The sequence below is a fragment of the Eumetopias jubatus genome, unplaced genomic scaffold, assembly GCF_037043125.1.
Source record: "Eumetopias jubatus isolate StellerSeaLion01/CBP00866 unplaced genomic scaffold, mEumJub1_p1.0 scaffold_1, whole genome shotgun sequence".
Taxonomy (NCBI): Eukaryota; Metazoa; Chordata; class Mammalia; order Carnivora; family Otariidae; genus Eumetopias; species Eumetopias jubatus.
In genome coordinates, this window is record NW_028274807.1 from 188,719,242 (window position 1) to 188,746,420 (window position 27,179).

The window sequence follows — 27,179 nt, forward strand, 5'->3', positions numbered from 1 at the left end:
TGGGAAGGGATAACATGAACCCAATTCCCTGTTCCACACAACACAGAGTACTTCTCATAAGTTTCAAAAAAAAAAAATAGAATAGATTTGAAAACAGTGATCACTCAAAGGACAATCATCAGACTGAAGATAAGTAGTTTTCTCCTACCATTTAACTCCTAGGAAAACAGACCCTATCCACGCACATACCCAGGCATCCTTCAATGTTTTAACTGAAACGCGCACACAAATAAACCTATTTTATATGAAACATTTGCAATTCATTTCACTGACTCTTCTACTCCTAAAGGTTTATGAACTTTTTAAAAGTGGGTGGGAGGAAGGAATCAATCATGAATCTCCCGACAGATACAAAGAATATCCTTCCTCCTGCAGAGGTCATCAGTGAGCAGAAATTCCTCCCCAAACCTGTTTAGCATCTACATCTCCCCTCAACCTTTTGACAGACACTCAGAAGTCATCTGAAAGTAGCTAATATAACTAAAGAGACCCAAGTCAGATACTCTAAGAGCTACATAATTACAAAAATACTTCCCCTTTCCCTCTCGAGGCACGTTCTGGGAGAGACCTGAGCTAATCGATGTTTTTGTTAACAAAATCCCATTAACTTATAATGTCACACCATCGAGTAGATCACCCTCTAAGACAAAGAAGATGGACACAGGCACACATTTTAATTTCATAGATCTTTTATCTCCATATTTAAAGCTAATTGGCAAGAGCGAGTAAGAATTAAGTTTTCAAAGAGTTAATGAACGGAAAACAAATTCTTAGATCATGGATGCAAATTCAACTGTCTCATGGGGCCAGGCAGATAATATAAATGGCAGAGCACACAAAATTACAGAGCAGCAGAAACTGACTGGAAGGAAGCATGGCTGTCATACAGGAATGCGGGCTCAGCATCACCAGACCACCTGATTTTATAGTTTCATTTAGAATGTGTGCACTGCACGTTTAATTTAAGGAAGATATTAATATTGGCCTTTTCAATTAAAATCCCCTATGTTTAAAAGTTGGAAATTAATTCAAAGACATACAAATAAAATATCTGCTGACCAAATCAGAGACAAATGTATTGCCTCTGATTTGGTCTCATGAAGGAAATTCGCCATAGTTTCATCAAGCAACCCCAAAATTTTCACTGAGGGCCTTAGTGTCTTGCCTGTCCCCCACTCAATATTCTGGTATTTTCCAGCTTCATAAAATGGTCCTTCCTACTTAAAAAAAAAAAAAGAGGCAACATCTGATTGTCATTGCCCAGAGCTGCTGATTAAATGACTGATCTCACGTAAATTGTCATCACGTGATTACATTTTATGTAATAACTCTGACTTCGTCTTATTCCCAGAGACATACTTAGATTTCCTACGTGACTTCCCTGTCTAGTAATGAAGCTTTGTGGACGTTGAGTTGTTAGATCAACTCTTCCTAATGTAGAGTATCTCAGTTTGGGGTTCCCCAGGATCAGATCCAGAGACAAAGATTCGAGTACGAGTACTTCATTTGGGAGGTGACCGAAGAAACAACAGGGGAGGGGAAGGACTCAGGGAAGTACTACCCAACTCTGCTCAACCAAGGGCTGAAAGCTGTTGGCAAGGGGTGTGGGTTTCCCCCTGGCTCTTCCCAACTGCCCCGCGCAGGTTCCTGTGGCTCCATGGGGCCCTCAAGCAAAAACTTACAGGTGCCAGCACCCAGGAGAAGAGGAAACAGGGGCAAAAGACGAATAGCTTATATGCTATCTCAGCTTCTTGGCACACCCTATTGATAATGACCAAGAGCTTAAATACGAAGTTAAGAAAATGTTCCTCGGGCTGAAAGGTTTGGTGGGATGTGTGCCGAGCTGGCTCGCGCCTACCGGCCTACAAAAGCCCCTTCACTAACCTACAATCCCTAACCTCTCCAAGTCTCCATCTCCACTGCCTGTGCGGGCTACGAAAAAAAGGTTCATTCCTGAGAGATAGTTCAGTCTTGTGGCTTCGGGAACAAGTCGTCTGTGATGTACAGTGCCAAGCACCAGGCCTGCAGTCCCCAACACCCACATGTGCAATTAGGAAGGCAATTAGGAGCAATCACACTCTTCTGGCAAATTAGTGCCTCTCGCAGGGGGGCTCACTCTTAAAATGAGACCTGCAGTCGAAACCTACTTGTGCAGCATTATGTCCTCTATGCTTGTCTCTCCAAGGATTCATCAGATGTCCCCCCAGTTTACTTTGCTTCAAGTACTCCCACGAGAATACAGAATCCTGCACAGTTTCTTAATGGATTTTAATGTATGGCCAAAAGGAGGGTATCTCAAAATAGCAGTGTAACTGACCATAAGTGTTGAGTAACTTCTCGGAGGGACTAAAATTTGACAAACTTGGTGGTGCCTGGGTGGCTCAGTCGTTAAGAGTCTGCCTTCGGGTTTAGGTCATGAACCCAGGGTCCTGGGATCGAGGCCCGCATCGGGCTCCCTGCTCTGCGGGAAGCCTGCTTCTCCCTCTCCCTGTCCCCCTACTGGTGTTCCCTCTCTCGCTGTGTCTCTCTCTATCAAATAAATAAAATCTGTAAAATAAAATAAAATAAAATATAAAATAAAATAAAATAATAAAATAAAATAAAATAAAATTTGACAAACTTCCTTTCCTCAAAATGTGTTGAGTGTGTCTCTAAGTAACTCTTCTTGAAATAAATGTAAAAGTTGCTCACCTTTAATGATTTCTCACGATCCCCAGGATTCTGTGCTCTCTCTACATCCTACAATGTTCTGTAACTCTAGCTCCTGCCTTCCTCCTTCCCTCCCTCTGGGACCTCATCTAACAAGACTTCCATCTCTTTCTTACCTTACTCCAAGCTCCATGATCTCCCATCAGATAGATGTCAGAGCAAGCCAAGCATTTTTCCCACCATATATTCTTTGTTCGTAAAACAGACCCCGACGGCTTTTATCTAACCCAGACCCATTCATTTCCTTCAAGGCTATAACGGGTCAGTTTTATCGATTGATATTCACCAATGTCTTGCCTGCCTGCCCCACTAAGATGGGTGTCATGAAACCAGGGACCCAAAGGGTCACGTTCTCCAGTGGAGCCACGGTACCTGGCCTCCACCAAAGCATCAAGTATTTGCTATGCAAAAAATGAATGAATGTAAGTTTCCTGGCTGCCTTCCACATGGAAGGTATTGTGATAGGCACTGGAGATTCAATAAGCTAAATATACCTGATAACCTGAAAACCTTGGAAATTTAAGCGTCAGGGCTTAGAGTCAAAGAAATGAATGAAGGACTTGACCGCTCTAGTCCTGCCCCCAATTCCACACTTGTAGCTGCAAACAACCCTTGGCTTGACCACCCTCATCTACGTGTCCCCAATTCTCTGTTTTCTCCTGACACTAGCACACTTACTGCCCTGCTTGAATGAGTGCTGGCATCTTGCTGGTCTCTCTGCGGTACCGTGAGAGATTCCCAAGTCCTAGAATTAACAAACTCTCTTGGTATCACCAGGGCCTAAAAATTGTCTTGTCACCTAACAGGTGCTTTAAAAAGACTGCTGAAATGAAAGAGGAAAAGATCCTGATTAAAATAGTTCTTTCTCTGCTTGCACTGTATAATACAGTAGTCACTAGCCACACATGGCTATTTAAATTTAAATTAAATAAAATTTAAATTCAGTTCCTCAGCCACACTAGCCATATTTCAAATGTCCAATGACTACATCTGGTTATTGGCCACTCTGTTAGGAAGCATAGAACAGAACATCTCCATCACTGTAAAGAACTCTCTTGGACAGCACTGGTATGGATCTTTACAAAATAAAGCTACCAAGTAAACACTTTATTATTTATTGACTAGAAGAAATGTTATTTCTGTGTTCTCCAGAGACATGTCATTCAATAAAATACTTCAAATATTTATTTAGGAACTCAGAGCTCTGTGTGCAATACCAGGTTAGGCCCAACAGAGATTCAGAGAGGAATGGAACACAAAGTTTGCCCCTCAAGAATCTCAAAAGGCAAAAGAGCATCAGTTAGCGGTTCGCTAAAATTCAGCGCAAAAATAACAAGGGAGTCACAGAAGCAGACAATAATTAATTCAAATTGGAGGATGGAGCAAAGTGAAAAGTCTGCAAACACTGGGCAAAGAAATACGTCTCTTTTTGTTAAAGATTTTATTAATTTCGACAGAGAGAGTCAGCGAAAGAGAGAACACAAGCAGGGGGAGTGGGAGAGGGAGAAGCAGGCTCCCTGATGAGCAGGGAGCCCGATGCGGGGCTCAATCCCAGGATCCTGGGATCATGACCTGAGCCGAAGGCAGACACTTAACGATTGAGCCACAAGGTGCCCCAAAGAAATACATCTTGAAGACAGGGAGGATTTTCACAAACAACAAGAGGTTATCCCAGATTGAAAATCTGTGTAAATTAGGATTCAGGTGCAGGAAAAATCAGAGAACGTTCAGGAATAACAAATGTCCTCGGCACTGCAGTAAAAGTCTAAGACAGAGTGTGGCAAATATAAGGCTATAGATGTTTGCAACCAGAGACCATGGAGAAACTGGAGCCTCCTGTTAAAGGGAAAGATTTTCCTGTGTAGAAAACGTGGAGTGGCCCTAGCAAGACCCAAGGGTAGAAGGCTCACTACTGATGGAGCTTCCCCCAGTTTTCTGAGGCTGAGAACTAGTCCAATCGAGAGAAAATAAGTTAACAGACACAAACTGGTATGTTCCATAACCATCAAGTGATAAGTGGGATTTCTACTCATGTTGGGCAAAGGGAAAAGCACCTCTGCTGATATCCATGTGTTCAAAAAAACTAAATTTAAAATTCCAACAATAATGGGAACTTGGGGCTCCACTCATCCACCTTTGAGGGTCAGCCTCATGGCTCTCATTCACCCAAAGAAGAAAATGGCAAAACATTTTGGAATTGGAGAGTCATTCCAGTCCCATCCATGGCATCCAAACCACTGCCATGACAACGAGAAAAACCTGGAGATGTGAACTTGTCAGACCAACCTAATCTACTGATAACAGAACCTTCAACTCTCAGCCAAGATCTTCAGTGTTCGCTTTACACGTGAGCTATATATGTATTTTTAAGTCTGCTGGGCACTTGATAAGACTTGGTTTATCTTTTTATATCAACTATATTATCAAAAGGAAGATTTCCCTTATGAGGTAAGCATTTGTCTTGCAATATTATTGTAGTACTATTAAAAAGAAACACCCATATTCAAGACATAAGGTGGGCCGTGTTGCTATGTGAGCATTCCTAAAGCCTTGCAAGTTTAAAATGTTGAAAGAATTTTCTTTAAAAGATAAAATATCAAAAAATAAAAAATAAAAGATAAAATATCACACTCAATCGCAAGCTGGTTAAAATTATTCCTGGGGCTGGGTGGGGCGGGGGGGAGGGGGAGTGAGGAGACAGGGCACTGACCAGGGAATTAAGAACTATAGAAAGTGCAGGAAAGGGGGCCAACCCGGAACTGGATGGAGCAGGTGTTCTGAAAGAATAAATTCTCCATTTTAGGGAATGGGTCACACCCAGTTAATCCCTCGGTCATTTAGGCACCCATTTCAATCTTGCTTTCACCATTAACCTGTTTTAGGGTTGTGTTTTCACGGTCACCCGAGAAGCTGATCGAGGACTTCTTATGAGGTGAGGACTTCTTATGAACAGCCCCGGTACCAACTGTCACATTACTTACAGAAAAAGCGAAACTTCCAAGGGCCAGGAAACAAATTCCAAATGGGGTATTTACATCCATACTATCTTCTGCAAAGATGATTAGCTGAAGCATACAAATGAATAGCCATGCAGTCTAGGCACACTTTCCCACTGCACCAGCCGGACTAGCATGAAGATCTCTCACTATGGAGACCCCTTGGTCACCAAACCCATGTAGACACTGCCCTAGTGAATTAACTAGGTTTTTGGGTTGTTTTTTTTTGTTTTTTTTTTTTTAAATCTTCCTTCAGTGTCATGCTTTGCTATGTTCTGTGTGGTCAAATTTGGGGAAGGATTGCAATCTCTTAGATACTCTCAAAGCCTTCAATGGATAGACAAGTAGACAGGTAGAAGCTTTGAAGTATTTTACACATGGAACAAATTTTTATTAACCACATGCTATGTGCTAGACCTTTTTCTAGGACCTCAGGATACAGAAGTGAGCAGAAAGCAAGTTACTTAACCCTAAGTTCCTTGATTTGCACACCTATAAAGAACACCAATAACCATATGCTCATCTCAGGCTTGATGGGAGAAATTAAAAGACAATATTCACCTGAAATACCTCTATACAAAGGAACCGTTCGATAAAGTATTACTTATCCACTCACCATCATCCATCCCAAAAATGTTTCATTTTGGCCACATGTATCAAACTCCCAAGCTACAGTGTCCCTGTAACTTTCTACCACACAGGAGTCCTTCACTACTTTTCTATCACTGGTCAATAGTTAGGTATCAGTGTGTCTTCTTCCTCCCTCCTTTTCCTCAGCTCAAGCAATAAATAGTTCTCAAACCTATAAACAATATATAACAGGGCAAGCAAACCACTGGATCACTTTATTTTTCTAATAGTGTATCTGGTAAATTTCCATCTCCTAAGTTTCTAATTTAAATAAGTAATTGTTAGAGTACGGTATTTGTCACTTTTTTTCAGAATACTTTCCACAGGACAACATTTGTCCAGAAATCCTTCCAAAGATTTTATATAAGATTAAATTTCCCCAAACACAACCTTATCACACCCTACCTTACACCAGCCCTCAACATACATATCTATTAAGACATGCACGGGGTGCCTGGGTGGCTCAGTTGGTTAAGCGACTGCCTTCGGCTCAGGTCATGATCCTGGAGTCCCGGGATCAAGTCCCGCATGGGGCTCCCTGCTCAGCAGGGAGTCTGCTTCTCCCTCTGACCCTCTTCCCTCTCGTGCTCTCTATCTCTCATTCTCTCTCTCTCAAATAAATAAAATCTTAAAAAAAAAAAAAAAGACATGCACCTGTGTATTTTAAGCTCAGCAAACCAACATCAGATGTTTTAAATGTTGTCTTTGGCTATAAAAGCAATTCTTTCATGGTTGACCAATTCACTTATTTTCAGTCTATATATAATGGAGTTGTTCCATTCATTTCTCCCACTCTTTGTGATAGAGAAATAATCAGATCTGAAAAGCCCTATAATGAAGTGCATGGGGAAAAGTGACACCATATTCCTTGATCTCGCACCCTTATTTATGATGATCTCTTTAACAAAAAGAAAAGCACAAGCATGTAAGGATGAATTCTGAAGCCCCTCAGTAGTGTCCAAAAAAGCTGGACACAATGCAAATGTCCATTATTAAGGAAATGTTTGAGTGATTTATGATACATCTGAATCTATATTATGGAATGAAATGTGGTTATTAAAAAAAATGGGCCTTTATGTATTGACTCAGATGCAAATCTATTCTACATTGCTAAGAGAATAACGTTAGCAAAAAAAGCAAATGGTTTAAAAAAAGAAAAATGTTGTGCATGTGAACAAGGATTAGAGTAGTTATCACAGTTTTCCTATCTGCCCAACCCTACTATGGTTCAGCAAAGGATAAAGGAGGAAAGGTGCCTGGGTGACTCAGTCGCTTAAGCGACCAAGACCAACTCTTGATTTCGGCTCAGGTCATGATCTCACGGTTTTGAGACTGAGCCCCAGGTTGGGTTCCCCACTGAGTATGGAGCTTAAGATTCTCTCTCTCCCGCTGCCCTCCCTGCTCACAAAGCACACATAGGTATGCACACTTTCTCTCTTATAAAAAATAAAAAATAAAAACAGAGGAAGACAGGGAGGAAGAGGGAGTATCATTTTAACATTGTTCCCAAAGTTCAATGGAATAGGAACACATTAAGCCAATGTATGAAAAATGAGTTGTGTAGGTCCAATAATTATTTTTGGTATTGGATTTATATCTCATCTCCATGATAATTAAATGGCAAAACAAAATAAGTTACAAGAGAAGCCAACGGATTAGAGTAATAACCCTCAGCATCCTAATGATCTTTAAATGTGAGTTAACACATAGACAGAAGTCACACGTAAAGGACAGCTTATATGGTTCCAATGAAACTACCAGAATATGAAACTAATATGCCTTTCAACTTACGTAAAAAGTTTAAGAAAAAAAAAAGAAAGATAAAGCGCTCAAGTTTCCACAACCCCTTTTTCCTCCCCTCTTAGATGTGAGAGCAAACTTGAGCTTGAACACAGAGTTTGGCAGATTTTCCGGCCTCCACTCAACATTATGAGAACTAAAAGTTTCATTAGGATCAAGTGTCAAAGTTTCATCATAATGCCTCTTATCTTCTCTTTGTTCTGATTTTTTTTTTAAAGTCTCTTGTACCGTGTACAAGAGATAAGAGTCCACTTTCCTTTCACTGAACTGGACTCCCTCTACCTCACCAGGCTCCCCAAACATGAAACACAAAAAGTTGGAGAAATGAAGGAGGCCATGGCAAATGGGAGATTTCAGCTGTCACAGCACAGAAACAAGAGCCAGAGGTAGGGATAACTTCTCTAGGTCTGGTGGGAGGTGAAGAGGGAGGTGGGAAAAGTCTGCCAAACAGAATTTAAAAGCCCAGGACACAAGGGTAGAAGGTAAAAGGTGTGACAAAGGGCACCTTCATCATCCATGCCAAGGGGAAAGAACCATTCCTTGGCAGGCGAAAGAGAAGTTGAAAAAGCTTGCTTGCTCCTCTGAAATTTCAAAAGCCAACTTTTAATTGCATTAAAATATGAATTTGAAAATAATATTATGAGTCATTAAGCTACAATTCTAGATAAAATTCTAACCCGGATAAATGCAATTTCCATTTTTTAAAAGAAGATCTCAAATCACAGTTCATTTTAAATGCTTTATGAAGCCATTTCCACAGAAATTAGAGATGATCTGAATGAAACAAGATTAAATGTTGGGGGGCAGTGTATGCAAAGTTAAGAAAATCGTTCAAAGAATTAATCCTCCCCACCCCCAGACATATATATATATATATATGGTATGTCTGTATGTGTGTGTGTATATATATTAACTATATATATATTAATATGGTACATCTGTATGTATGTATATATATTCTATAGGCTGACTTATTCGGATAATTAACATTATGACCTTGTCTACTGTCTTGACTTAATTCAGGCAGCATCTTTAATTCCTCAGACAAGCAAATGTGGAATGAAGTGCTAGAGGTATAATCCTGCTAAGGTAGACAATGTCTAAAAACACACAAATCATTCATCCCTAAGTATTAATCTTAAACAATAAATTGTACAAATCAGAGGCAAATATACATCCCATTAACAAGGCAATTCCTTACTGTTCTTCATCTTCAATCTGAATTACAACCAACTTCATCCATGCTCTCCAGGGCTGACATAGCACAAATCAAGAGGAAATAAAATCCATGCCCACCACATTTGTTCTAACAAATAGGAAGAAACACTTAAAATCCCCCACTTGCAATAAGGAACCTTTGATAGTTACCTAAATAAATTTGTCAGGTCAAGCATCGTGGCCAACTTTACCATCTAACTAACCTACACTACTGCACACTATTAGTACCCATTATTATCATGTCTTCCACGCTCTATAGCAGCAACTCTCAACCAAGAGCGATTTTGCTCTGCCTGCACCCCCAAGGGACATGTGGCAATATGTGGAAACATGTTTCGAGTTCCTGATTGGGGGATGTGCCAGTTTTCACACTCCAGAAAAACAAAAGGACAATAAGAGAATCAAGGCCCCCTTCTTTCTCTCCATACTTGCCAACACCACTTATTTTCATCTCTCTCTCCATACTATCTACCCTTCTTCCTTCCTGAAATTTAATATTCAAACTTAATCTTCCCGGGCATCTTCACTGCTAAGAACCAATTATGTGTAGTCTGGTTTGACAATAATCTTTAATTCCATGTTATTGCAAATTCCCTTCTTAAGGGGTTTATTCCTTTCATCTACCCATTTGTTGGTGACAATTCTATTATTCCCAAATTCAATATAAAATAAAACCATCCCACAAACCCATACATCATCACCCTCTTAAAGAAGGTATTATACAAAATACGTGTCCATAAATTTAAATGTAGTCGTTTCTTGTAAATATTTTCATTTATAGTGACTTGAACGCATATTTTTATCACACTCAACTAAATGGCATTTTGTCCCCCAAGGAATTCTCTTATACACAAATGTTCCATTTCCACTAAGTAAGGAAGAAAATGGAAAATATTTCTGATGTACATGGGCATGGCTTTTCCTTTAAAACGAGCATATGTATCTCTGCACTTCATAGTGGATGTGTGAATCATGTGAAACTCATCCTCTTCAACTGAAATTTCTCAGTAACCATACTCTAGAGTACCAGCATGGCCCTTTCAAAGCTCTTAGGAAATAATGATGGCAGAAGACACGAATCCAGCTCCCGAGAACCAATCTCCTACCTAACCTACTGACACTCTGCCCCCACACGCCCTTTCCCTCTCCTCTGAGTGCACAGTGAAGGTCAGGTGTCCAAGAGTAGGGTATTAAAGTTTCTGGTAAGTCCTGCAATAAAGAAACCAACATTGCTGTGTTTCCCCCAGGAATTCCCCATCTTCCTTGGCCACAGGACCTTCCTGCCATAGAAAGTCTTTTAACAGCCCACTGATTTCATGTTCCAGGCAGAGACTTTGGAACAACGCTGAGCAACCACCTCTACTTATTACCCCTTGACAAGACTTCTTACCCTGAGACTCAGTACTGAGGTTAACACAGAGATACTCCAACAATTCTGTTCTAATGATAATCTTTTTGCTCACAAAAATTCTACTCCAAGAGGCTAACACCAAGAAATCAGTAAAATTGTTTAAATCTTTAAGTAACAGTTAAAATGGCTATAAAAGCCTCCCAATGTCTAAAATTAATTCCTGTAGTAAACGTTCCTACCAATAAAAGGCATATATCACACCTGTGAGTTACAGAGATATAAATTCATGATTCGTTGTGATAAATGGTAGGACTAGTGTCTGTTTTGATGAATAACTCACTCTCTGAATCAAATCCCAAGACCATAAACATGGATTCTAATAACCATATTTATGACTACTATTTCACAGACAAAAATTTGAAATCAATTAATATATGCCTAATTATTATATTTCCTGTCCTCCCAATGCATAAATCTATTCTGTTCTGTAATGGAAACTCAAAATCAAGTATCAAATATTCATCTGAACTTGTATGGAACTTGTATTTTAAGCATTCAACAACCCACTGAAGTGTCTGTGAACCCTGGAAGTCTGTATTTTCCACTTTTTATATTACACCTGTACCTAATTTATTAAAGTAACTGAAGCCACCTAAATGCCAGGCAATTAATATGAAAGAATACTTTAAATGCTCTTACTATCCTTTAAAATACATTCTGCAAAGGGCAGTGCTCAGTGAAGCAACCTTTAGACAAATTACTTAAATGAGAATCTATACATTTTGGGTTGTCTACCTGAAGAAAATTAAGACAAATTATTTACTACAGTGAAATTATTATGTATTTGAATAAGCCACCAGAAAATACAGTAAAAGAATACACTGTAGCATTCTTACCACTAAAAAATACATATTAAAAAAATGGAGCGTGTGTCGGGGTGGAGGGGAACATGGTAATTACTCTAAGTCACACATTTTAAAAATGAGTAGCTGTTTTATATCCAGAATTTTTAATTAGGAAACTATATTTTAATATAATAATGGTGTTAGATAATACATCTGTGACAGGAACATACTTTCCTTTTTATAACAGTTTGTATTTTCACCGGATTTAAAAATCCCAAATCCATTCCTTTTCATATGCAGATGGGGACCCAGAAAATGTGGAATCAATCAGAAATGTTAGACTCAAAATCAAAGAGAAAAAAATTAAAACAAAAAAATACTCCAAAATAAAGTCTCTTGTCAACATCAATGACTGAGGAAAGTCCTTTGGAATTAGTCGGGGATGTGAGAAAGAATCCAAGGTGGGCAAAAGAAGCTAAAATAATTCCAAAATTTCTTTGGGCAGACAAGTGCTTCTCACATTACCTTCACCATCAACAGGCTTCTGGACTTGAGCTTCAGACTGTGGGGACTAAGAACAACACATGTCTGAACATAATCTAAATGAATGTGTCAGTATTTTCATAAGGTGTTATCATCCCAATTTAAAGAAAGAATATTTTGGGGCACCTCAGTGGCTTAGTCGGTTAAGCGGGTTAAGCGTCGAACTCTTGATTTCAGTGCAGGTCATGATCTCAGGGTCCCGAGATGGGCCCTGCATCGGGCTCTGAGCTCAGCAAGGAGTCTGCTTGAGATTTGTCTCCCTCTCCCCCTCCCTCCCCTCCGAGCATAGGGGCTCCCGTGTTCTCTCTCTCTCTAAAATAAATAAATCTTTTAAAAAAATATGTATATATAAAGAAAGAATATTTCTGGGCCAGCCTGACATTAGAGTGATCCCACAGCTTTTCAAACTCTCCAAAGACCTACCATAACAGTATCAGGATAAATATATTAGATCTTGGTATATTTAACCTTCAGTGTCACTAACATTAACCATTCATTTCTGAAAGAGAAAGGAGAAAAAACTTTGCGCTCCTGGGGTCAGCAACCATATAAATCTGTCTTTATATCTAAACATGTCCAAGAGGGCTTGGGACAAAGCACATAACAGCCATCTGCTCTGTAGAAAGTCTAGGACACCATGACTTGTCTAGATAAATATACCCACATTTATAGGCCCCCACATGATGTGATTTGTTTAATCCACTCACAGAAGATGAGGACTCCATGGCCATTATTATAACATTATTATAACTCGTATCCCATATTAAGCTGCTGACACTTGACAAAATGCTGGATCATGATGACCTGCCAATCATTCAGAGCTCTATTTTCCTTTTCACTCCCTTGTTAAAAGTGATCTCTTAAGAATGTATGCTATAATGTATGTTAAGAAAAAAAAAAAAAGAAGATAGCAGGAGGGGAAGAATGAAGGGGAGTAAATCGGAGGGGGAGACGAACCATGAGAGACAATGGACTCTGAAAAACAAACTGAGGTTTCTAGAGGGGAGGGAGTGGGGGGATGATGGGTTAGCCTGGTGATGGGTATTAAAGAGGGCACGTTCTGCGTGGAGCACTGGGTGTTATACGCAAACAATGAATCATGGAACACTACATCAAAAACTAATGATGGAATGTATGGTGATTAACATAACAATAAAAAATTTAAAGAAAAAAAAGAATATGTTAAGACTTTCTACATAGCCATAATAAAGACAATTCAATTAAAAAATGGAAAAAAAAAAAAAAACAGGAATGTGTGCTATGCTCTACCCAGCTATGAAGGGACCTGTCAGGTTTCACACGGGGTAACTAAATTTTCTCATGGCCCTGCAGTGGCTTAATCAGCGATTCTGGAGGCTCCTTCATGGTTAGCAATCCTAAGCCATCTTATTTCAGGGAAGCCACTTCCCAACCAAGTTTTGCCTTCCTGCAAAAAATGGCATTATCTCAGAGGGCTGGTCTGAATATCAATTAAGACAGAGCAATATGCCCAGTGCCTGAGACAGTCTGTACTCAATAAATGTACCTGCTGGCTTCTCTATAATATCTAAATCCTCTCAACGGCACTCTCCAATAGAGCTTTCTGCAAGAATGGAAAAGTTCTATATCTACACTGCCTGACCAGATAGTCATTAGCCACTTTTGCCTACTGAGAACTTGAAGTCTGGCTACTGCTATTTTTATCTACTTTAATTAATTTAAATGTAAATGGCCAAGTATGGCCAGTGGTGATAGAACTGGAGAGTGCAACCTTTAACACCGTAAAGCACCCGAAATTCGGGAAACTTTATTATCTTATGTGCAACCATGTCAGGCTTCTAAAATCACATTTTCACTTCAAAAGTAAAGAAATATCTTTCCTGTAATTTCTTCCCTTATTTGGCACCACACAGTTGCTTCACTTCTGAGATCTGGAAAAGATCATGAAGGTAGCAGGCATCACGGGCTACTCCTCCAACAGCCATTCCCCCTACTACGCTTGGGTAAATCCTGATGGGTCTAAGTCAACCTTGTGCATTCCCTGTTCTTGCCAGTGACTGGATTAAGCACGAACATGTGATCCAGTTCTGACCAATGAGAGAAAAGGGTTGATTGGCCAGGGGTGGGGTGCCTGGAAGAACATTTCACTTGCGCTTAAATAGAGACGCAATAAGGGGGTACTTTCTCTTCTTTCTCCGGACCTGGTACACTCAGCTTGTGACTTCTGGGACTGCTGAAGCTGTATTAAAGGCATGAGGAAAGTGACTCTAAGGAACAAGCCCACAGATGGTAAAACAACATGGAGTATACTTTTAAGATGGCAGAGTTCAAAGATACTGTGTGGAGGTGCCCTGCCTCTAGAGGGCTATGTTAGATCATAAATTGCTCTTATTATTAAGGCTAGAGAGGGAGGAGGTCTTTTCCAGAGGCTAAAACACAGTCAAGGATGCAAAAACAAATCCTTATACGCAGACATGCTCCCGGAAATGACTTCTGTGTGAATATGGGAGAAAAAATCCTGGTAATACTGCCAGCAGCCAGGAGGGCTCATAGGATGAAGGAAAGCAAATCTTGACGAGTTCTTTCGGACACAGCAGGTATGTGGTCCAATTGGCCATGAGTGTTGAAACTTCCTTTTCGCACTCTAGTGGATGGTGAGGGTAAGGGCAATCTTTACAGGAAAAAGATGTTATAAGATAGCTCATTAAGAGGTGGTGTAAGAATGTAAAAGCCACAGGACCTTCAAAAAGTGTCAAAATCATTCCCCAAGAGGAGAGTGCGGACTATGTACTTCACAAAAGTGAGGAGAAAATACCTCCATTATCACATTGAGTCCCAGGAGCCGAAACACGCTAGAATGGCCCCTCTCATCTTTGCAGATACTACTCAAACAGCCTAGAAGAAGCTCATACTTTATTTTCCTGCTAAAATTTCTCAGAAACCAATCAATACCAAATGTACTAATAGCATGCATGCCTGCTAGAAGGAAGAACATTGTCCTAACCCTTGGAACTAGGGTAAGGGTGGGACCGAGAAAAATGGGTTCCAGGGGGGAACGAGGCCAATAATAATTGGGGCAGAGCTACTAAATGTTACCTTTGGGAGTAGGAAGTTTTCATGCAGCTTCTAGAAGGAGCTTGTTTTCCTCCCAGAAAATGGGCCATCCAACTGGGAGAATGTGAATCTATGTAAACAGGAAAACTGGATCAAGTGGCTTCCCAAGCCCAGTGAAGATGTCATGGTTAACTGAATTCACTAAGTGGGCTGAAGAGCATAAAACATACCCCACCAGGGGTGCCTGGATGGCTCAGTCGTTAAGCGTCTGCCTTTGGCTCAGGTCATGGTCCCAGGGTCCTGGGATCAAGCCCCACATCGGGCTCCCTGCTCGGCAGGAAGCCTGCTTCTCCCTCTCCCACTCCCCCTACTTGTGTTCCCTCTCTCTCTCTGTCTCTCTCACTCTGTCAAATAAATAAATAAAATCTTAAAAAAAAAAAAAACATACCCCACCACACCCACACCCTTTCACTCCGAAATTCCATCTATTTAAAATATTTAACGAAATCAGAGGCAATAACCAATAACAATGATGGTGGAGGATGGGTCCACTATTTGATCTTGGGAAGGTATCAAAATGGGAGGAGTGGCCAAGAAGTGAGGGAGGGGAAATTCAGGGGGCTTCGCCCACTGTGTATTTTAAGATTTGTAATAATTTATATGGCTGCACTAGAACCAGGACATACAGCAAGCCATACTTTATATAAAGTGGGCCACTAAATATCTTCCTTCATTTTTAAGCTACTTCATGGAAACTCTTTACCCTTTGTGACTGTTCACATCCCAGATAAAGTTGATTGTATAGCACGCAATAAGAGGCTTTCAATTCTTCTGTGATAGTAACAGTGTCTCCTAGAGAAGACGATTTATGTTGCCATATTGGAACACCAATTGTACAAATGCTAAGTTTAATTCTTTCTTTAAACTGGCTCACTTCTTATAAAACCTTAAATATATAATTAACAGGAAATTTAACAAACCAGAATGGAAAACTAGCATGGCCTGCCAGATAGGAAGGGTACCAGAAAATACTAAAAGCCACAAGATCAAATTCTAAAATACTCTCCCAGCTAAAGGCTCTGGGCAAGACCTGTCTCTGTTAAAAAGAGATACTGGCAAGTGATTGAAGTATTAAAGACCTATTAGCTCCATGCCGTGAGTTTCTCCTTGATAAACAACTCAAGAAGAAATGCCTTTATTATGTTAAAAGTCAGGTTCTTATATAGCAGGTAGTCATTTCTCATATGACATAAAATCACATTCAATACTCCACTCAGGAAAAACATTATTTATTATACACTGCAGTATTCTTAACGAAAAGTAAGGATTTCTAACTTGACTACTACAAAGTATTTCTCAAGAAGGCAAGGTTCTATGTTATATACGTTACCACTAAACAAAGTCTTAGTCACATGATAGAAAATGGGGTTACTGTAAATGGAACAGAAGACAGGTTAAATTTTAATAGCAAGAAAGACAACCAAGAAGATTCACTACCCTTAATGTTGTTGATTTTAAGTAAGGTCACAGGAGATTACCAGCTGAATGGTGGCGGTGAGATTAATTTCAGGATCACTTAACGAACAACTGAAGGCTAACATCACTTCACACTGTCATCAGACTGGAAGAACACTCAAGGTGGACTGACCACAACTGGACTATGTAAGACTTCTACTCAGGTACAAGATTTATTACACTTGACCTTGTGGGCTGAGTTCCCTTCTGCATTTAAATAAACAGGGAGAAAATCCAATCTTTAAGCACATATTAGACATTCATACCAGCTATATATGGGCAGTAATAAAAGTTCACAATCCTCAAAACAGCTCTCCCTTTTATACTGCCACCAGGCCTACCCCAACAAGAGAAGAGACAACAGGATTAAGAATAGGAGCGCAGTTCAACTTAATTTCAACCCGGGGAAGGCCAGTGAAGTGTTACTCATCATGATATATACCAATGACATTTTATTTGCCAAAAAAATTCCATGTAACATTGCTTAACAATATCCAAAGGGAAAGACAGAATATTTCCCTGTTTTATAGAGTCAGGGTAGTGGGTTTTATGAACCAAATCAGATATAATAAATGAGTACATAGTGTCAGATTAGAAAAAAGATGAGTAGCCTTTAAGTAAATCACAGAGCACATTCAGATAATTGCTTTCCAGTGTTTTTAAGGCATGTATAAGGCGAGGTATATCTTCCCTTTGAAATTTTAAAATAATAATGTCCTTCCAGGGGCGCCTGGGTGGCTCAGTCGTTAAGCGTCTGCCTTCGGCTCAGGTCATGATCCCGGGGTCCTGGGATCGAGCCCCGCATCGGGCTCCCTGCTCGGCGGGAAGCCTGCTTCTCCCTCTCCCACTCCCCCTGCTTGTGTTCCCTCTCTCGCTGTGTCCCTCTCTGTCAAATAAATAAATAAATAAATCTTTAAAAAATAAATAAATAAATGATGTCCTTCCACTAACCCACACTCCCCCCCCACCCCTGCCCCCAACGAGCTAGTTTCAAAGGAGAGAACATCATCCTTTCAAATTTGAAACCAGGAAAAAAGATATTTGACTTTGACCCATCACAGATATGAAAAAATTATAGTAACTCTGGATGCCTTCTATAGACACTAAATTTATAGATTATTGAATGTTGAGATTTATGTTGTATCAAAGCAAATATTGACCTTATCTCTGCCTGGGTCAATATTTACTGCTTTGTTCAATAAATCTTGATGTCCATTTTCAAACTGAGTCAGTATCAGTTCATTAATTTCTGCATCGTTCGTATCAGCATTTTATAATATTTGAAATGCCAGGGAAATGTTTCACCTAAAAAATTTGGATACAGCCAATTAAAGAGACAAAGGGACTTTTGCTTCCCTTCTGGCTTCCCTTTTAGTTTTTCCTTTCTTCCTCTCTCCTCAAAACTGCTTCAAAGGAAACTGCCTAAATTTAATACAATCCAGCCATCTATTCTGCAATAAACGGTTACTTTAGGAAATATTATGAATGCACTGGTATAAGAAATTTAAATGTTCTAGATACAATTCTGTAAGATATTAAAGTATTATAGATACAAATGTAAAAGAGGCAGAATCCCTCATTTCTCAATAATAATCACAATTAATGTCTGCGTACAGTCTCCAGACCTCTCAGCTCTATTCATTAATAGGACCCTATTCACCACATTATTTTATTTTATTTTAAAGATTTTATTTATTTATTTACTTGACAGAGACAGACACAGTGAGAGAGGGAACACAAGCAGGGGGAGAGGGAGAAGCAGGTTCCCCGCTCAGCAGGGAGCCAGACACGGGGCTTGATCCCAGGACCCTGGGATCATGACCTGAGCCGAAGGCAGACGCTTAATGACTGAGCCACCCAGCCACCCCTCACCACATTATTTTAATGTATCTTATACCTATCTCATTTTGGTGGATGTGGAGTATGACTTTCATTATAAGGACATACTACAATTCCCCCAACTCCCTACTTACGGTGACTTAGGCTGTTAAACACAATGTCATGCTGGGGATGTGCACAAGTGTTTCTAAAAGACAAAGTCCCAAAAACAGAAGTGCTGGATCAAAGACTATCAATATTTAACATTTTCACAGATATTGCCAAAGAGCCCTCCCAAAAGACTCCACCAACCTGCTACCTTCAGAGTCCATTTAAAACCCAACTCTCAGGCTTCCTGTTAGCCGCATTTGAAATGTCCCATAAGAGCAACAATTGAAACGGTCATCACAGATCTATGCTACTTGATACCAATTCAGCATTGAACAATACTTCATCTTCCTAAGATGCTTTTCCAAGGGTCACGAGGACCCTAAGGAATTTATTGATGCCCTCTCATAGCATACGATAGCATCCATTAACTTTTGCAAACACTTGTGAAACCATCTTCAGAGAGAAGATGCCAAAAACCTTCAGAACTCAGGTGGCAAAGATGAGAAGAAAGTTTAAAAAAAAAAGAAAAAGAAGGCATCTCTAAGATATGAGAACAGTTTCTTTCAAACTGGTAGGGGCGGGGGGAAGCCAAACTCGGCCAAGTATTGAAAAATGCTCAAGGTATCTTAAGCATATGGCAACACATTTTTCTCTTTTATACATAAAGTCCTGATTAGTGTGTGACCATATGTGTTTTTTCTCACCCTATCTATCCCTGTAATCACAAATCATGTGTAAAAGAAAAAAAGAGTACCTATAGGAAGAAACAGTTTGTTCTACAATGTGTTCCCTACCTTGAGGCCCTCCTATTCCAAAACATTTAAGAAAGAATAGGGAAATATCAAGAGTAATTACAGACAAAGGTTCTGTTCAAGGAGAAAGTTTAAGAGTATAAGAAATATGGACAAAACTCTATACTGTATCTTAATAGGTTCAAGTCCAAAATGTTTACCTTCACAACCAACCCACCACTCTTCTTTACTCGTTTTAAATTAAATGCAGTGCCATCCTCAATCATCCCCAGGATCATCCTAGACTATTTTACGTTCCCTTCCACATACTAATAGTAAGAATTCCCATGAACTCTCTCCTTTTATCTCTCAAATCTCTGATGACACAACTTCATCATTTTTCATCCTGCCTTCTTCCCCCGCTGACCAATCCTTAACCCTACAACCCGAGGTGTCTTATTCAAATATAAAACCAACTGAGTCCATTTCCACCATGAAACCCTGAAATGCCTTCCTATAACCCTCAGATAGATGTTCTAGGTCACTAGTAGAATACTGTGAAGACCCTTCATGGTCCAACACGCTGCATTATTCCCTCAACTTTGTCCACCCTGCCATATGCTCTATACTTACTAAGCTCCTTTGAGCTCCCCAGTCACTGCCAGGCCATTTCACGGCTCAAGGCGTCTGCACATCCTGGCAAACACCTGCCCATCTTCGATGGCTGGGATCTGGCAGCAGCAATTCTGGGAGCTTCTCTGACCCCTCCCATTATAGTACAACACCTGGCATACAGTAAGCAATTAGTAAGTGTGTTCAATGAAAAAATCTTTTACTTACAACAATAAAGAGAGTCATAGGGAATTATAGAGAAGAGATAAATTAATTATAAAAAAAATAAAGGGAGACTGATAAGGGAGAGAGGGGTCAGGCTAGGCATCAACATGGAGGTAACTTTGAGCTGGGACTTGGAAGGATGAATCTCAAGACTGATGCCTCCCCAACAGTATGGTTCCGTTGGATCAGAAGCTCTTTACTGCAAATGCAGTGTCTCCAGGGAAATGATTCCCTTAAGAAACTTCACAGAAGGCATTAGGAGAAGAGCAAATAATGCAATATTAATATCAAACTCGGAGGTTCTACAGTGGCTTCCATTGTTCTCAGGACAAAGGCAGACTTCTGCAGGCACGTATATTTTGCTTTACTCTTTTTATAGACATGATTAAAAATAAGCATGGAAATGATATTTTAGGAATTTAATTATATCTTAAGTTCACCAGGGGAGCTGATTACTTAAAAGGATCCAGTGGTGAAACCTTTTGTAAATCACCCACTGCTTTATCTAAATTTCATGGCAGGATCCCCCGAGTGTGTTCTCAAGCCAAGACTCTGACACGAATTCATTTATCGGTACATCCATTCACCCACTTGAAAAATATGCACTAAATATGCACAAAATGAGATACTCTGACACACAGCAGGGAAAAAAAAAAAAACAAGGAATTATAAACTATAATCCTTGCCCTCAAGCACTGGACACGTAGCTGGAGAAAATGAAACTTAACACCTACATGCACCACAAACACACATACACGCGCATTATAAAACAAGATGTTTATATGAATAATGTAGTGGGGTGGCATATAATTAAGAGCCAGATGGGTAATAAGTATTCCACTCCAGAGCGGAGGCCAAGAATTCCACCAGGTGCGTAGATAAGTTACCTCTAATCCTCAAAGCCATCCAGCAAGGCATGTCCTTCTCTTTACCTCCATTTTACAGCTGAGCAAGTCATCAAGCCCGGGGCAATTAAAAGGGACCTTGGATGTCTGTTCCTACAATGTCCTGACCACAGCTGGAGTGCCTCTTAGAACAATCCTGCTTGGCCTCTCCTCAGCACAACACCAGACACTTCTTACAGGGAATTTTGGTCATTACATGTCCCAATGTTGGATTCCTCTAACAATGAGAATTGTCCCCCTTGTACTGATTCATAGAATCTTTCTATATGGAAGGAACATGAGACATTGATTATTCGAAATGCAGAAAACCAAATGCGGGAAGTAAAAAAAGGATGGGAGGAGAAACCACAACCTATTTTTTTTCTCCAAGTCTCTGAGGGGGAGGAGAAGAAACAGATAGCTTTATAAAAATGCCTCCAGTTTCCCCCTGAACTTGCTCGAGATTTGTTTCTCATTTCCCTTTCCAGCAACAATGACCTACCTAGCACTTGTTACTTTTTGTGTAATAATTACAGACGTTCTGGGCAAATTCCGAAATTCATGAGCTGTCATCACTTCAAGTAACACAGAAAAATACCCGTGTCTTAGTCAAATAAAAGTAACAGAAAAACTGTTTTAGTATTTCCAGTGAGAAACTCTTATTCAATGTATTGGGGTTTTTTTCCCAGTATAATTCTGTATGAATTATGTATGTATAAAGAGGTCTTTCCCCTTTTTTCCCCTGTCTTGGAATAAGGAAAATAAACCCAAAGACATACAGCAATCTTGAACTTACAAAGCTATTACTGAGAGTTACCGATAATAGTATCTTAAATTTATGTTCCACTTCATGTCTCTTATGCATGATGCTTTCATATTGAATTCAGATATTATGACCCCCTTTTTTACAGTAGACAAAATTAAGAACCAGAGAGATAACCAATCTTCAGGTGATCCCAATGGGACCACAGCACATATTTCCAGGCTCCTCGATAAACAGTCCTCAGTGCTAAAGCTGTAGGTGTTCACAACGGCATTGTCTAATAAGCCTACAGAAGTCAAGGTTTTAGCATCTCAAATATAATGAGGATGTGTGCATTATTCAAAGTGATACAGACAAGTTGAAATAACATGGTTAGTCCTAATGTAAAAGTTACACTAATATTAATGAACTACTATCGTGACAATCTCCTAAAGACAAGCTATCCACAGCTCGAAAACTTCTGCAACTCTCCTCAACTGACTGGGGGGAATGCCAGTGGGGTAACTGGGTCAGCATCAGGCACCAAACCCCACCCACAAAAAGGCAACCTAATGAGCAGGACACACAGTCACCAAGGGGCAAGGGGCCCCAGAACCGCCAACAAGCACCCACCTCCCTGATCCATCTCCTGAAGCACATCCCACTGCACTCATATCTTTGTTCCTCCCAAGTCCTTTCCAAAAAGCAGGATCACCCGACTCACTCTGAATGCTAACTAGGAGACTTGGAGGACATTCCAGCTCAAGATAAAATGCAAGGGAGGGTAAAAAAAAAAAAAAAAAAGACATTTTCCAAATCTCTGAACAGTTCTGAGTCAGGCTAACATCTGCTCAAAAACCCAAGCGATCTCAATGTGAGCAAGAACTGGTAAACCTTTTCTCTAAAGAGCCAGATAAAAATATTCTAGGCTTTTTGGTCAAACAGTCTGTAGCAACTACTCAACCCCAGCACAAAAGCAGCCATAGACAATAGCCAAAGGAATGGGCATGGCTGTGTTTCAATAAAACTTTATTCACAAAAACAGCAGTGGTTTGTATAATTTGCCAAGTCCTGAACTTGAGGATAGTTTGTTTAAACCCTCATTCCCAAATACCAAATGGGGAGTTCTTATGAATCGTAAGTGACAAAATTCAGTTTACTTAGCTCTCAGGATAACCTAGTGCCCACCCACTGTTCATCACAGTTACCCACCGACAATCCCAGTAACAACATCAACAGCCCCGAAAGTATTAATAATGTCTAAAACAGCAGGAATATTAGATACTTGATGCAAGAGCCTATGGTACATTTTTCACACATATCATCTCATTTCATCCCCAAAACAACACTATGAGGGAAGTGCTGCTAATTATCCCCATCTCAAAGACGGAGAGACTGAATCTCCAAGGAATTAAATGTCCTCCCAACATCCTAAAGATGTTACAAGATAAAACTTGTATTTGAGCCACAGCCCATATGACTTCAAAATTCATCCTCTCGGGCGCCTGGGTGGCTCAGATGGTTAAGCGTCTGCCTTCGGCTCAGGCCATGATCCCAGGGTCCTGGGATCGAGTTCCGCATCGGGCTCCCTGCTCCTTGGGAGCCTGCTTCTCCCTCTGCTTCTCTCTCTCTCTCCCCCTCTGTCTCTCATGAATAAATAAATAAAATCTTTAAAAAAAAAAAATTAAAAAAAAATTCATACTCTCACACACCATACCCCCAAAGCACCAATATGACCTTAGGAGGAACTAAGACAAATCTGTGAATTAGAGGCATGAAATTAAAATCTGGACGATTAAACCCATCTTTTCAGAAATGGCCTGGTTCACTTTAGCTGAATTTAAAAACAATTCCCTCTACAAACAACGAGCTTTTCTTTTGGCCGCCCCACTTTTCAAGCAGCATTTATGCCTAGAGGTCTATGTACCTGCAGCTAAGAGCCGACCTCTGGTCTGCTGTGGTTTCAAGGCCTGGGTCTGAAACATCAAAAGTGACAGGTAACAACTCCTTCCTGCTCTTTGTCTATTGGCCCAATGCTAAGGAGTGTCTCTGATGGACCCAAGCCTTGTTGACACAAGAATCACTATTCCACCATATTGGTGTGAAGCGACCACTGATCCTGCAGAATTTTCAGGAACAACTGCTGAAAGCATAAGGTATCAATGGATACCTGTCATTCTTTTCTTCTCCTTTGACGCTTTATTTTCTCCATTTCGCTCTTAAGCAAGTGACTTCACCGGTTCTTCCAAACCAGTCTATACCCTTCTGGGGGATTCCTCATATGACTGTCCCATCCCACCCAGAAAAAAAAAATCAAACAGGAGAGAGGTTGACAAACTATAGCCTGTGTACCCTATCCAACCTGCGACCTGTTTTAATATAGCCTAAGTAAGAATGGTTTCTGTATTTTTAAATGATTGAGGAAAAAGAAATATAGTATTTTCTGACACATGAAAATTATATACAATTCAAATTTCAGTGTTCATAAATACATTTTTATGGAAACCCAGCCAGATCATCTAGCATTATCGATGGCCGCCTTTGCACATACTGGCAAAGTTGAGTAGTGGCAAGAGAAACCCCACACCCTACAAAGCCTAAGATATTTACTGTCTGGCTTTTTTACAGAAAAGGGGTGCCAAAGTCTGCAGCCAAACTCTTAGCCCTTCCACCTATAGAAGCGGTTCCCAAATGCATTCCAGAAATGCAAAATGGAGACTCATTAAGTCCACTAGAGTTAAGGATATCAACAATTGCTTCATTCCAAAGACTGCACCACTTATGTCCATTCTTAACTGAGTAATGGGGAAAGTTTTAGCACTTTCATTTCTTCACTGCCATTTGCAACTGGAGATGCTGATGGGATATAACTTCCAATTTCCTGACTAACAGCATTGTTATTCTAAATTGATGAACTGTAAATAGCAGGCCACTTTATGCCTCTTCCTAACTGATATCAGAGCCACAAGAACAAAATGATAAATTTTCTTTCGGTTTCTTGGCAAGAAGCTATATATATATGTAATTTTGGCCTTCATCTCACAATTCCCTTCATTTATCAGAAATGGTGACAAAAAGCCTCTAATTAGATAATTCTAATCACAAGGAGTTGGGTGTGATGGAAGACTTCAGAATCACTATCTGTTCCTTGCAAAACAAAACAGATAGGCTATTCTCCCTGTAGGGGCAGGAGATTTATCAATAGACAAAAGGATGCAAAAAGCCAATAGATAAGGCATAATTAAAGATCAAGCCTATAAATTTTATACTGACATAAACTTAACAAGATTTGCAGGTGGAAATTCAGGATTTAAAACCAGAGCATCATTATGAAAATAATGCCTCTCAATTCTATACGCAATGACATTGCATAAACACAGATTTATTATTAATACTAATACCACGTGCCTTCAAGCCTTTTCAGACAAATAACTTGAATTATTTAGTGCCGAAGTAATTTCCAAAGTGATCTATCTTCCTCAACCATTGCTCCTCAATTAGCTACATTTTCCATATATTTTGGAGCATCAAAATCTCTTTTAGAAATAATAATCCACCTATCATATTTTTCGTAGTTGTTGGGAACATAATCCAGAAACATCTGTATATTCTTGTGGGTCTTCATTTTCCCCCCCTTAGAACGTAAGAAAATTATTTGCAATGTAATATTCAACATAGCTTTAACAATGCTCTCGGTCTTCACTGGCTAGAAGGCTAAAAGTTTAAAAGCAAAAATGAAAAGAACTGCAGAATACCATAGAGGGCTGAAATACATTCAACTAACAAGATCTGATTTGAAAATAAAGTTGCATTTTTTTTAGATTAAAGTATAACAGATCATTTTGATATGTGACGCTTTGTAATATTTAGCAGACATTTAGCAGCTCAAGACTAGCCCTCTATTTTCTGCTTTCTGATATTGCAGCTACTGAAAAGACAGAGAAGAAAAGGCTGGGTCTTCGGGGAAATGACAAGTTTGGTACAATCACTCATTAACAAGTAAAGTTCAGAAATAAATGCAAACTGAGGGGGGAAAGCAGGTTGAGAAAACAGGTGGGAGAGAGAAATTAAGGTACTTAGAACCTTGAGGAAAAACAGGCTTGAGTGTTTCAACTCAACAAAGTTTAGGAAACTAAAAAAGGTCTGAACAAACAGGTTTGGCGTGAAAGCGATTCAAAGAGAACTTTCCAGTGAGCTCAACGGGATGGTCACTGACCGGTGTGAGTCTGGCCGGACCCCATCCACTCACCTGAGTAGGCCCAGTACGGGTCGCCTGAAGCCTTGCGCCTGCGGATCTGCGCTGAGCTGCCGTGTCTGTTCTCATGCAGGGCCCCAACGTAGCCTTCCGTCAAGGCTGGAAGAGAGGGAGAACACGATGAGTAAAAGTCTTCACTCCACTGGACAGGGAAAGGGTGTCCAACACACCACCGGCGACTTCCCAGAAGCACAGACCTCAGGGATAACGGAAGAGACCCTCCTGATTGTACAGAAAAACAGCTATGGGATAACCTAGCGAGACGACCAGGATTAATATTAATACTAATAGTAGCTTACAATGAATCTTTGGGCCACCAAGCACGGGGCACTAAGCTCTCTCTCTCTCTCTCTCTCTCTCTCTCTATATATATATATATAGTATCTTACATAATCTGCAGAACACAACCAGGCAATAGACCCAGTGGTCCCAATAACAAGACCATTCTATAGATAAGCAAATCGAACCTTAGAGAAGTTAAGTACCTTTAACTTGCCCAAGGTCATACAACTAGTAGTGGAAGACTTGGAACCTGAGGTCTTTGTTCCGACTACATGTATAAGCCTATGTCCTAGCTGCAAAAGGCCTCTGAGCCTTATATGATCCTCATAGAGCAAGGGGTCATTCCATCTCTTTTACAGATGGAGGAATTAAGGCTCAGAGACACTAAGTGACTGGCTCCAGGTGACACAGGTAAGCATGCAGCACATCAGGCAACCGAACACAAGCACGCCTACATCAAAGCAAGGGCCTCTGCCATCCAAACACATCATGGTCTAAGGCCTGGGAGACATCCCATGGTGAGTACCAGTCCTCCATATCCTTTGGAGCCCAAAGAGTCACCTGTTACACCTGAAGATATGAAACCCACAAGGCCAACGATGCTCAGAAAAGAAACGCTAATGATGTATTTTTTGAAACCTCATAATGAATCCAATCTTCGCCGCCATTATAGAGAGCTTCCATCCGCCTGCTACAGTGTTCAAAATCCTCCCCTCCCAGCCAATTCATGAATGTAAATTTCTTTTCTTGTGAGCCCACACCCGAATGCACTGACTTGTAAGAAGACAAATACCACAGGTGCCCAGAATCCAAAATGAAATGGAATTACACTTCAAACAATACATCCCAGATGTCTATGTTAATATTTAAATGCACCCA

At 40.1% G+C, this 27,179-nt stretch overlaps 1 protein-coding gene across 2 annotated transcripts in view; it reads right to left on the reverse strand.

Annotated features, from left to right (window-relative positions):
* PTPRG (protein tyrosine phosphatase receptor type G) overlaps window positions 1–27,179 on the reverse strand; it is a 696,389-nt gene that overhangs the window by 494,393 nt on the left and 174,817 nt on the right. For both annotated transcript variants that reach the window (XM_028110376.2, XM_088021953.1), the window contains exon 2: window positions 26,013–26,117. In XM_028110376.2, the coding sequence (XP_027966177.1) occupies window positions 26,013–26,117 (105 nt within the window). The remainder of the gene's footprint in view (window positions 1–26,012; window positions 26,118–27,179) is intronic.